Here is a 13882-nt window from a genome sequence, read left to right on the forward strand (position 1 = left end):
CCCTCATACACAACATGACACACAACGAAAATCTGATATCGAACGAAGTGAACATCATCGCCGTGTTGAGCTGACACATTTCGCTTCTATATTTCAGTCAGTGAAAACAATCAACTGTTTCAGCAACGGTGCCATTCATGAATGGTTGGAAAACAGAAGACTGGGGAAAAATGCATCTGTTTTACTTAATGTAGACTGAAGGTTGAAACATGGTTTTCTTGGCAAAATATCACCACTATATCTATCATAAAATGCAGGTTTCATGTGTTATAGGTTATTTTTTCTCTGACGTGATCTATTATTAAGCATATACAATATGATACACCTCATAGATTGTATATTAACGCGGTTTCCACTTTCCTGTAGAATGAACATCCTATTTTATTGTATTTTCCTACTGTTGATACATCCCGTGTTAATCGTGGTTTTGCCCCAAAGCTAATGTCTTCAATGGTGAGTGTGGAGCTGAAACTTTTAACCCTACTTTTTGTCAAATAAAAATTGAAAATCAGGGGCCACCGCGCAAAATATGGTATAAGAGGTACAAGTCACCAAAGATTTCAAGATATTTTAAATTCAAAACGGCCGCCATCCGTTTTTTGAATTTAAACGTAACTATCAAACGCCACTGAGGGCTCGTTTTAAAGCTTTTCTGACTTGGGTTGTTTCTCGCTTATGTACACTCGTCTATGGGGCGAATAGTCCCAGAGCTAATAGCCCACGAGGGACTGTGGTGTTACCGGCGTTATACGGCCTGTGGCAGGAGGCATACCGGTAACACAGCCCTGCACGAAGAGCTAGGCCGGCATTCACGCCCAATGAACAATCACAGATCCTAGGACTTCACTTTTTTTCCCAAGTTAATGTTTGATTTCAGTTGTGTGAGGCTGACAATGTCCATAAGACGATATCACACCATAGATTAGGGACTGGACGTAAATTAGCAGGGGGAGGGACGGGGGGATTTTGGGGAGGGTTACAAATTTTTGAGCCTCTGTTTGGGGGAGGGTCACAATTTTTTGAGCTCCTTTAAGGGGGAGGGTCACAAATTTTTGGGCTTGTTGTCGGTGCACTAAAAGTAGAAAACAAATTGTTTGTATAGACAATCATGGTCACATGACATCACTCGCACACTGCCTCTTACTTTCTATTAAGTGCTCATTCCTAACTCTCTGTGTATCTCTTCCCCACCATTATCTTAAATAGGATTGACCCTCTTGTTGCTATTCTTATCGCCATTAAGTTTATAGCAAATCCAATCTATTGTTCCTAAGCTGACCCACCATATTAAAGGGATATTATGATTCGTGGCATTCTGGCTGCACATTGTACATGTAGTGTGTTTTGTTAATAAACACTGGACAGTGTTTTTGCTAAGGTTGGGGATATTGGGAACCTGGTAAAATTTCTGTTGTCCGCTAGTATGACTGCACAGATATACCAAGGCTAACCCTGGTAAAATGACTGGGGAACCCTGGTAACATTTACCTAGGTACCGCCCTTTACAAAAACACTGCTGGATATTACCACAATATCTTACATGGTTTTACTGATGTAGTCAATCTTGAACCTAACTATTTGACAATATTATTTCTCATTCCACATTTTGTTGACCAAAAAAGTTCCCTCTCTTGCATAAGCCACTTCCCTTTAAAGTTTAAGGCCAAGCTCCACCCTGCATCAGTCACTTTTTAGGTACATGAATTTTAGTTTTTAGAGATACTGTTGTTTGAAATTAAGAGCAAGCTTTGGTGTGATATTTCATAATTTTGATTCCAGAAAAGTGATTTTAGTATACTTAAATATTTAGGTACAGTCATCTGATTGGTATGGCTACTTGTGGCATTTTTTCAAGTTTATATTGGCTTTACCATGTGGGTACTGGATAGTGTTCATTTGTGTTGTGATGGCAGGATATATGACATTTGTTGAAATTTAATGTGGGTAATTTATACAGTGAATTAGCCATATTGATTACGTATTCAGATTGAACTTGATTAAATATGGTGAAATCCCAATGTCATTTCAGAATATGAAGACTTGATTGATCATGAAATAGTGTTTGCCACTTCTGTGTCAAATCAGGATCAGTCTATCCTCTATTATCTAGGCTGCTTTCTGTGATATGTTTAAAATGCAAAGAAACGAGGCACAAAAAATTGACAAAGTATTATCAATGTTAAAACATAATTTCACAGAATAGCATTCAATCTTTGACTATACTTTGAATTGTTTGCTTAAATTATTGCTTGAATAGGCATAGCCTTTCTGTTGACCTTTCTCCAGAAACATGTACAGGTATTTACAGTTTTCTGACTACACAGGTCTACCGGGAATACTATAAAATTCAGTGCGAAACAATGGGGTCATGCACACACATGTAGTTCTATATCTGTACCAGGAACACATTTTAAATATACTTTCCCATATTTCTTCCCCATGTAGAGATTGAACTGCTCAATACAATTGTACATGACCATATAACATTGTTGTGGAGATCAGTGTCACATTGAGTTTCTAGTATTCCCTCAATTGTCAATGTGGTACATTCCAAAATTATGAATTAAATTCACTGATATTTTGATAAATGTTAAATTATAATTCCTAAGAAAAAATGGCAGGCTCATGTGCATTAATATAAAAGAAAACATTTGAAGAGCATTATTTATTACAACCACTCTTAATGGAGTATAGGTGTGCTCTATTCCATTATGAGCCAATTTGGGCATTTATTATTGGAATTATTGGACAGCCTGTTGAATCACAAAATTCCACATCTGCAGTTCAAAGCCAATGTGAAAGGGTACATATTTACTGCCTACTTTACATGATATATGCCATTGACTTGGTGTAGCAGTCTAATTAGACTGCCTACGAGAAGCCCTACGAGAATGGTAAGAGTATTCAGCTATTGGCTGCTTTGATTGCCTCCAACAACGGCATACTCATCACATACAGATGCAACCACAATCTCAACGCGAAGGCCTATACACCGGGTAGAGAGAGCTCTTCTGGGTAAGTAGCCTTCGCGCAGCGACAGTGGCACACATATCCTCCTAGCATAAGGCAATATTGTCGTTGTACCTCAACTTGATCAAACCCTAAAAAGTAAAAGCTTAAACTCGAAAAAAGGCAAAACCTTTAGTTTCGGAACTGCAGCTACATAAAGCAAAATATGATACCACGGTACTACCAAAAGAGTGTGGTAGCTCCGAGCTTTGCATGGCAGGGCTGTGCTTTACCAGCGTTATACGGCCTGTGGTAGGAGGCCGTATAACGACAGTAACACACAGCCCTGCCATGCAGAGCTTAATTAGCTCCATGGTGATACTGATACGCTCCTGCTTGGGAAAACAACATCCTTCTGATCCTTAATATATGTTTCATAAGCCAAAAAGTCAATCATTTAAACATACAGACCTTTATTTCCTGAAAACGATAGGCTTAAATGTACAGTGTACGTCCAGAGAACTTCTCGGTACAGCGCGACACTTGTAAACAAACTTGGATGCGTTGAAGTTATTTTTAGAATGATGTTCACAGTCACACTTGGAAGTAGTGACAATTTAGTCCAGTTGTAAGTGAAACATATTTATGAAAATCATCATTAAATTAAGTACTTTCAATACTTATACCTCAATCAATTTTGACAGTCAGGAAGAAGAGACAGAAATAAATGATTGAAATTAATGACTAGTATGACGAATCTGTGACTTAAAATGACGTAAAAGTTACTGTCATTTTCCAGAATACAATGTACATACCAAGCTTGCAGGTCAAGTCCAGAGGGTCAAGTATGATATGAAATAGGCCCAAAAGAAAGTTTTTAAATAGCTTTGAAACAAGCAGACTGCCGATTAGCAGTCATCTAGTACCAAGACTTTAATTTTTTTTCACATGATGCTATACTTGGTGTCTACCTTCATGGTCAGGCCTAGGTAAGAAATATTAGCAAAGCGTACGGTCCATATCGTCAGGATGGAATTCTAGATAGCTAAGCTACGAAGTCCCCCCTATGAGATGTAAAACACAGATAGTTGATGACAAAAGCTAGATTGTCAAGACGCAATTTTGACGATTTTTCCCGTCATACATGGCTTTTCAACATGGCGGCCTAGGATAACGTCGATGCGAAGGCAGCAGTCGTGGTAAGTTTTTACCGTTATTTTTTGTGTTTGAAGTGAGAAATCGTGAAAAAATGTATCGCCTTCCGGGTCAAATATCATGGAAAATGCCCTCGTGAAGTATTTTTGTCGAACGTTTGGTATTTTTAGAGAAGATAGATGTTAATTGCGGACTGCTGTGGGTCTACCAGCAGATCTGTGCGATGAGTTGGTATAAAGCCTTGTACCATACCGTGTACCATACTTGTACTGATACGCACGTGGTTTTCTATGGATATCGCACAGATCTGCTTAGATCATCAAATTCTGCTCATCTGCGATGAGTTGGTATAAAGCCTTGTACCATACCGTGTACCATACTTGTACTGATACGCACGTGGTTTTCTATGGATATCGCACAGATCTGCTTAGCAGACCCACAGCAATCTGCAATTAACATCTATCTTCTCTAAAAATACCAAACGTTCGACAAAAATACTTCACGAGGGCATTTTCCATGATATTTGACCCGGAAGGCGATACATTTTTTCACGATTTCTCACTTCAAAACATAAAAATAACGGTAAAAACTTACCACGACTGCTGCCTTCGCATCGACGTTATCCTAGGCCGCCATGTGAAAAGCCATGTATGACGGGAAAAATCGTCAAAATTGCGTCTTGACAATCTAGCTTTTGTCATCAACTATCTGTGTTTTACATCTCATAGGTGGGACTTCGTAGCTTAGCTATCTAGAATTCCATCCTGACGATATGGACCGTACGCTTTGCTAATATTTCTTACCTAGGCCTGATTGTGTACAATATGATTCGGGACTGAGCAGAGGACTGCACTTTCATATTGGAAATATTTGTGAGTTCACATGTGGTGGTAATCTTACATCCTGTTATGAAATGGCTAATATTATGATACTTTGGACAAAGCTATTTTTGTCAACATTTTACATTACTATCTTGTTAATGCACCAATTATAAAAATATTCATTGCCACCATTTTAATACTTCAACAGTGCAATGGTCATGCTGCTTCACACTTGAATTAAAAGAATCTCAATCTGTACTAGATATGTACCAAGTTAAAGGGACAAAGTTGCTCATTTTTGACATTATTTTGCCATTTAAATTTCTTTTGATAGATTATTCTCACTGAAATATGCTAACTCTCTGGTTATTGCAATTCAATTCTCACTTTTTATAAGACACATTAACATGTGAAATTTACTATGTTACAATTTTTGGCACATAAAAGTATTAAGTGATCACATGTTATATCCATGCATGCACATGAGTTGAGCTGTGACAACCAGAGATTGCGATTTAGCCTATTTCAGTGAGCAGCAGAAAAGCATACATTCAACAGAAATTAAAATGACCAAAATTTTGTCAAAAATGAGTGACTTTGTCCTTTTAATGGCCAATGAAAATGGCTAAATTCCATGTTTGCTGTTTTGTTATTTTTGCCTGTCAGTCACTGTAATTTAAAACAATGGTGTATGGACAAGATGTGGGTTTTGTTGTTTACTTTGCAGGTCAGAGTTACATAAATTCATAAGATTTCAGAATTTTTCAGTATTAGCTGCTGTATTTTAGCATGATATGCTCAGTATTGATTCAGTTTGTCAACATAGCCTGGTGACACTTGAGCAGTGGTGTCATTTTTTGTGCCCAGTGAAGTCTTTAACTGTTTTCTGTGGTTTGTTCCACATTTACAAGTGTGCTGACAACATGGAAAATTTCATCAAACTTGCGCAGAAAATCAAACAATGAATTAATTTAATCATAGAGTTTATCCTATGGTATTCCCCAGAACAATCCACCCATACCAAAATGGAAACAAGAATACTAGTGCTCCTTTATCTTGTGATTGGTTTACTAAGTTTAAACAGTGTAAGTGTTAAACAGTATATTAAACCATTATTATAACGATTGAAATGATAATTGTGTAGGCAGAGAAATCAGGAGTTTCCCTTTTATTAAAAGTACTGAAAAATCTGTAGCATAGAATTATCCAGATTTTTTTCTACAAGATTAATTTTACCCGTGCTGGTCAAATGTGACGGACACCATGTCATTGAAAGTATTCTTAGGTAAGGCTGACATCCATATCTAGACTTGTTCTTGTCACAAGCAGAAGCAAATAAAAAACGTTGCAGAAATCCCTTGCTGGTGTCCATCTATATTGCCCTGTGTTGTAAATCCCCACCTCCAAAGATACGATCAATTTGTAATATTCTATTTTTTTTTTTTTTTTTGAAACTGGGGAGGGTCACAAATTTTTCAGCCTTGCTTTGGGGGAGAGTCATAAATTTTTGGACCAAATTTTGGGGGAGGGTCATGATTTTTTGGCCACTCCCTTGCGAAATCCCCCGGCCCTCCCCCTGCTAATTTACGTCCAGTCCCTTACTCAGGTCACAGGTGACTCAGGGCGGCCGAAAAAGTGCCCCACTGCAGTCTGGGTAAACCGAGACTAAACAGCCAGTAAAGGCAGGAATCCCGTCTGAAAACACCACAGCTATGGACCCAGAGCTACAAGAAGCGTGCACGTCGCCGCCTTGAAACCCGAAAGTGAGTAGTCTGGTTCCCTGACCCATTTTCCCCGGTAGAGGGCGTGGGGAAATATAGGGTCAGGTACCGGCAAATGTAAACATGGGCGCTATTGGGTTAAGATAAAACAAGCCGTGATTGGATGAAAGTAACACTTGTAACTTTTCTCATGTTTCTTGGGGTTTCGCACTTTCAGGCTCACTTGACACCAACTTCTTGTTTGTACCACAAAGCCGTGGAGGTAGAAAGAAAGACTTTTTACCTCCATGATTTAGCCACTGTGATTTAGCACACCTCTTGATACTTTTAGAACATCGACATGATGCCTGGCATTTTTCACGAAATTCGGACACCTTTCTATCCATCGAAATCATTCGTCGTTCACAGTCACGGTTCCAATAAAGTTTGCTTTCAATTAGCTGTGATATCGCAGCAGTACTTGTGGCGTGTATTGAACATGCTCGAGTCATTGGGGTCACGCCACAGTCGGCGATGACCTCAATGACCCTAGCGCGTTCGATACACGCCACAAGTACTGCTGCGATATCACAGCCAGCCTTCAATCCTAAGCTGCTCCTTAGCTGGGTAGTCTGTAATCCGGACGTATAAAATGACCACATCGTTTTTAGCACAAAAAAGGTTCAAAGTAAGAGCAACCTATAATACGTACGAACTATTTGGAGCATTCACGAACATTTCACCGGCGGTAACTGCTTGTCCCGGTGCAGAATCCAATATCGTGATCAATCGCGGATCGCGCAGAAGCTGATTGAAATCCAGTTCCATTCCTGATTCGAAGCTAAACCAGTCAAGAATTGTTTTCGATTCGTCTTGTATGGAGACCAAGCCAATATTGCGCACTTCCGCTGATTTGGAAACTTTGAGGGAGAAATAAACTTGTGAAACGGTCGATCGATCTTCCCTTACGGTATACTGCAGTCCGCTACAACAGGAGGTGCACATGTACACTTTACGTACAGCGGTTGATGTACCCCTTTACGATAGATAATCTGATTTGTATCGAAACGATCGTACGACATTTGCGTTTTTGCGACATTTAAGTAAATTGCTGCGACATTGCGAACAAAGGAAGGACACAACGTGTCGTATTTGCGAGCATACGATCTGTGTTTGTTTTTCATATTTCGTCCAAAAACCTATCCGCACGCGGACGGCAAACAAAGAATTTATTTTACGGCGCCTTAGGCAAACAACCATAAGTTTTTGGGGCCCAAAGTAACATCGGGTGAGACAAATGTTTCCACCTAACTAATTATGAACATATCTATTTTAGGCTAACTAAAGTGGCTAGAAATTTATTCTCGCTTATGGGGAGTATTGGACAGAAATCTTTTCCGAAATTTTGGATGACTTTGGATGATCTTTGACCTACTTTCATGTATCTAAGCAACCTAAGCCGGTTATGCTTATTTATGACGGACATTTAATTCTAGGCCAAACAATAGAAATAGGAGTTCGATGTTTGTTTTGCATTTGGGCTAGTGAGACTGCGTTTTCAAATCAATTCTTGTCAGCCACATTAGCAAAGAGGACGACGCCACATTTCTACCTCGTCAGGGCACCTGACACTTTTGCGAATAACAGCTGTTATGCAGGGTCGTTGTCCGATGTCTATTTTAAACTTTGTCGAAATAAGAATGGAATTTGCATACGTCATTTTATGCAAATATTTGTCGACGACAAATAACAGTTTACTTGAATTTTGTAGTAATATGACCATGCGGATCCTCGATGCGATACGTGCAGCCAATCAGACACTTCAATGACTTTCTACCAAGCACTGTGGACTAGAATCTCCCACCAAAATGTTTCTCCTTTGGTTTTCTATCGCGTTTGCTGCAAGTCTATCTAAAGGCGCGTTTAGTTTGCTACATTTCGAGTCTTGTTCAGTTCCTTCTTTCGCACTATCTGTGCAGCAATAAACCTTGTGAGTTCATTGCAATACACGATTGTTGTTGCTTCTTTGCGAAGTCAGACTTAGCAACCTTGATCATAAAACCCCATTACCACAATATTTTAGTATTTTGTAAAAAGTTTTTTTTGCTTCTAAACTGGGCTCATTACTTTAAATTTCCTATGGTGACTCGTGGGAATGACAAACTTCATTGATGATGAAATGATGGACAAATTTGTTTATGTGAAATTAGCGGAGTGGTCAATCCCATATTTGCTGAAAGGTGTTTACTCCATGTATTACGCATTTGTGATGTAGGTAGCCAAGAAAGACCTTCTCTTTACTGAATTGTGGTAAAGTTTAGTATTTCAATGTTGGTGCCATTCTTACCATATTTGCTAAAAAACGGTTTCAGGTTTTTACGGCCCCCAGAATGACTAATCATATCGTTGGAAAATTGGCTAAATTATTCTGCAATTTATATTTGTAATTTTTTTTGAAATCATAGGATTGGTCCTTGATTAAGTAGTAAGTACCACCTGTGTAGTTTCATAATACTGATAGAGTTGGTTCTCCTTGTTTCCGGTTTATAATTGGGAATTACGTCAGAGAGAGAGAGAGAGAGAGAGAGAGAGAGAGAGAGGTATAAGTAGGAACTACGTAAAGGTATTGTTTTAACTTCGAATTTCACTACCTGTAAGTTGGAAAACACCATCCTGCACGAATGAATGTATTTCACATCATCCACATACTATAATTTTCCTACTTCTTCAAAGGATACACTGTGCACCAGGTTTGAGTCTTTGTTGTTTCTTGAGTGACAACATCGATACTCCATTAGCAAGTGTGCGGAAAATGTTAAATTGCGTTCACGTGTAGTTTTTTGTTTGAGAGCTTTCTTACGGAAAACTAACGATACATTCGTGTTTGATTTCAAGTTTGCCATTCTTTTATAATTTTTGGTAAATAAAAATTTACTTGCAAGAATATATCAATCAGCATGCATTTCTACAGAGTTTACCTCGATCGATTTTGTCTGTCATGACAATGTGAACAAGAAAGAAAGAACTCGAATGACAGAAGCATGATATGTATATGATCAAAATGTGCGTTGCTATCTTTTACACTGATTTGCTGACGCCATCGGTCACATGAACGTGTCCTTGATTAGGATGTACATCGTCAGGGACGCAGACTCAAACGCGTCAGGTTGAAAATCCATGTTTTCAACGAGATCTGCGTGCATGATACCATACTTTTTATGCCGAAGAAATTTGTAAAAACACTTATTCGACCACAGCAAATGGCTGAATAGAAATGAGTCCAACCTGCATTTAGGCCCAAATTTTGTGTTTTTCGAAAAGGTATTTCTTTTACCATCTACCAAGAGACTACAGAGAGACTATATTTTCTTGCGACTATATTGGATCTTACTCTTGACCTCCACAATCAAAAAGCATCACAGCACAAACATCACGACGCAATCCCAATAAAATGCAATATTTCTCTACTTTATTATATGTATTTCTAATGTATACATTTTTAGAATGTCAAGAATTCAGCAGAATCCAGTAGTTCTATTCCAAACCAACCTACTCCCCCTTTTCAATGTTTTACTGGAACAGTGATGTAAGTCATCGGAAAAGTCAGGTGCTACTAGGCAGATGCCATCCTTCCACTAATCGCACCTGAGAAACAAATTACATTTATTAATTAAAGTTGTACATTTTCAGCCGTTTACGGTGTGAATATCAGACATTTATATATCCTTGTATGATTAAGGGGCTGTGGCTTATTCACACACGAATTTTAGCAATGAAAGTCTTTTTCACTCCGTTCTCATTATCTTTCGCAAATTTGCGTTAAAGATGCCAAGGTCTCGTCTGGAAACCAAGTACACGCTTCCTTCCGATATAGTGCAAATCTTGTTTAGGGTAGAATGTGCCTCGGGGACAGATATTTGGACTCCAAAACTTTTTTCAATTCTTTTCTGATCTACCACTTGAGAAGGTTCATTTTGAAGCTCTTCGAGTAAGAATAACTTTCACAGTGTCAGATTTCTGAAAATCGTAAATTTTGCTGCTGGTTTTTTTTCTCTCTAGAGTTATCACACGGATGGCGGCCATTTTGAATTTCAACTATTGGTAAATCTTTGCTAATTTGTTTCTCTAGTACCAACATTTGCAGCGCGACCCCTGATTTTTATCCTTGATTTTGAAAGCGAATGTTTGAAAGATCCCTTGAGGAAAATTTGAGCGAAATTTAAGTCTTTTACTTGCGAGGCGCTTATCACCATAAAGGCGTTTCTTGTACAGTAACCTGACAATAGTTGCGATTTCAAAATAACACTTTATTTGGCGTATTATTGTGATGGAAATAAGTTGGAATAACAATTCGTTTTCGGATTTTCGCACTTCCATTCATTTCATGGCGAGGTATTTTGAGTTCAAATGCATGTTTTGTTTAGGGTAGTACCCACCTCAAAAATAAAACACGATAACTTTAGCCCCAATTTTCCACAAAAACACTTTAACCATTTCCTTTCTTAAGCTAGGCTAAATATCAGGGCTAAACGAGCAAGTTTTGGTTCTAGAGAAACAAATTACCTAAAATTTACCTAAACTTAAAACTCAAAATGGCCGTCATCCTGTCTTTCAGTAGAAACTCCATTTTCTCTTTGATTTTAAAAAATGAATCCGGGCAAAAAGATTATTTTAAAAGTGACTGAGTCCTAATATCTCTCTCCGACGTGCATTCTTCCTTAACACACGCATATTTTATCATTTAAGGACTTTAACCCTTTCACCCCCAGTTCCCTGTATACAGGTCCAACTTTACCATAGAAAACAATGGATTTGGAATAAACCATGGTGGTGAAAGGGTTAAAGGGAGGGAGTCTTCGGAACTGTTCAAAGGTTGCCAGGGACCCCTACGACCGATGTAAACAGTGTATCTAGGGTACGTTGACGATTGATGAAAGTTAAAACATTTTTGTTAAGAATGAATATTGTAAAATTTAAATGCTGCAGCTATGTTGAGTTGATGCATCTAGATATCATGCATGAAATACATTGTTTGTAAGCAAGAAAATCGCGCACGTGCATTTCCGGTGACTGCCTCCCTTTACGAAACGGAGGCAACTGTGTCCAATAACCACAAACTAAAGTTACATATCAAGGATGGCGATCTGATTTTAATCGTATGATTCCCGAAAACTACAAAATAAAATGTTCTCATCTTATGACAAATTTGTCTAAATATACGGCTGCAGAATTTGTTAGCAACTTAGTTAGCCAGTATCGGCCAGCATGCACTGTAGTAAGTGCAGATAGGTACATATGAAAACTCATGTGTTACACTGCACTAAATTTATAACTTTTTCTATGCTCTAGTAGATAATTTCACACACAAGACACCACACACACCCACACACACACACACAATCGCAAACATACAGATTGTATAAAAGATGGTAAGAATGTTCAGGAATGGGAGACATCTCATTTTATTGTATTTACCTTAGTTTGTCAACTCTCCAGCTATTGCCGAATTCGACGATGTCCTTCGTTATGCGCCCATTGCGCATGATCAGATCGTTGGTTGCGTCACCATCGGCATTACCAAGCAGACCACACAGCGGCACTTGGCTATCTTCATCGAGGGCAGCTTTAAAGGCATGTTCTCCACCTTTCCATATCAAGGTAATGATGTCCTTGATGCTGACAACAGTGTAGCTCCTTATGGTGTTGTCCACAGCTACTGCCATCTCTCCGTCGACCAGTTCGACAGTTGGTGGCGCTGTTCGTCCGTTCACCTGACAAAAGTGATGCCCATTTAGTCTCGGTTTACCCGGACTGCAGTGGGGCTCTACTTCCGCCCTCTGTGTGGGCGAACGGAAGTAGAGCCCCACTGCAGTCTGGGTAAACCGAGACTTATGCCCATTGAGTATAAGGTTGGTTAGGGGAGAACCATTTGATTTGTGGGGGGGGGGGTATGGAGGAAGAGGGTATGGGAGCAATTTTTTTTTCCTGTCAGAGTGACAGCAATTTTTTTTCTACTGTCAGACCTGCATCAATTTTTTTTCCAAATGGAGTAGCAGTGCAAATTTTTTTTTATTGGTCATCAAGTTTGTAATGTGTTGTATATAAGGGAGCCGTCATTATTGACGGCCTGAAACTCCGAAATTTCGAGTGACCCTCCCCCTTTCACCAACCATGATGAAAGTAACCTCCCTCTCTAACTCTGAAATTTTGACCATTCCCCACTTAGAAAAGTTAAATACCAATACATGTAATTACAGCAACAGTAAAGACCTTTCAAATCTTGATGTACCCTGCTAGACTATCATCAGTTATCTCATGATGGTTCAAAAAAGGTGAACACATCAAAATGAAATTCAAAGTCACAATAAAATAAAAATATAAAAGATCACGCAGTATCTAACCATATAGTATATTGTTTAATTTGGATGGATATTATGACAGGGTTTTCACTAGGATATCTGACGGGGCAGAATTTGAAAGTACAGGGGGAGAACATGAGAGAGGCTTAGGGGGAAGTGTCAATCTGAGAGGAGTTTCAGTTTATTTTGCACTCAGTAAAACTGTTTGAAAATGACATTGAACACTGATATTTTTTACATTTTTTGCATGATCAGTTTTTGAGTCACAATATTCAACAACCAAACAATGACAATACAATTTGTGAAAAACAGTTCTGTTTGCCAGAGACTGAAGACAAATGAATATACAGGAACGGAAAATCTGTAACCTTCTTGTGTCATTTCTCCAGCTGCCAGCTTCTAATGAAAAGCCTGAATATGGTATGTTTGCGATCCGGTGTTTGTGGCCAGAAAAACAAGGCTCACACATTGTATTTCATCATATTTGTTGTTCCTCAATTTTTCATTGTCAAGGTACATCTTTCTAACAAATTCATATTGAGAAAATAATATTGGTTTTAACACTAGTTTATTGACTCCTGTCTTGTGTTTTAAATTTTCACAATTTACAGAAGTCAAATAGACCCCTTTAGATAGTGCCTATGCTATTGAGATATGGCAACAGAAATCCTGAAATATGATTTCTTGGGTCAGAAAATGGAAGGAAAACATTGAGTGTACTGAGGTGTAAAGTAGACCCATGTAGTGCATGCTTATATCATAAGTGCTGGGAAAAGAAACATAAGAATTGCTTGTGGTAAAACATTTGCGCCGCCTATGGCGGCGCGCTGGCAAAGAATACATGAGAATAAGGTTTCCAAATTTTGCTTATTTCTGGTGCATTGTGACAATTTTTTTT

The 13882-nt window shown here is 38.6% G+C and overlaps 1 protein-coding gene across 3 annotated transcripts in view; it reads right to left on the reverse strand.

Annotated features, from left to right (window-relative positions):
- The window catches only part of LOC139142439 (BMP-binding endothelial regulator protein-like), a 279806-nt gene that overhangs the window by 34304 nt on the left and 231620 nt on the right, over nt 1-13882 (reverse strand). The window contains exons 5-6 of one of the 3 annotated variants that reach the window (XM_070712377.1): nt 12101-12396; nt 10073-10270 (exon numbers count right to left, since the gene is read on the reverse strand). The exons of the other annotated variants lie outside the window; for them this stretch is intronic. Coding sequence (XP_070568478.1) covers nt 10261-10270; nt 12101-12396 — 306 coding nt within the window. The 3' untranslated portion in view covers nt 10073-10260. Of the gene's footprint in view, nt 1-10072; nt 10271-12100; nt 12397-13882 lie in introns of those variants that run through there. 3 annotated transcript variants of the gene reach the window in all.

This window comes from Ptychodera flava, chromosome 10, assembly GCF_041260155.1.
Source record: "Ptychodera flava strain L36383 chromosome 10, AS_Pfla_20210202, whole genome shotgun sequence".
In the NCBI taxonomy this organism is placed as follows: domain Eukaryota; kingdom Metazoa; phylum Hemichordata; class Enteropneusta; family Ptychoderidae; genus Ptychodera; species Ptychodera flava.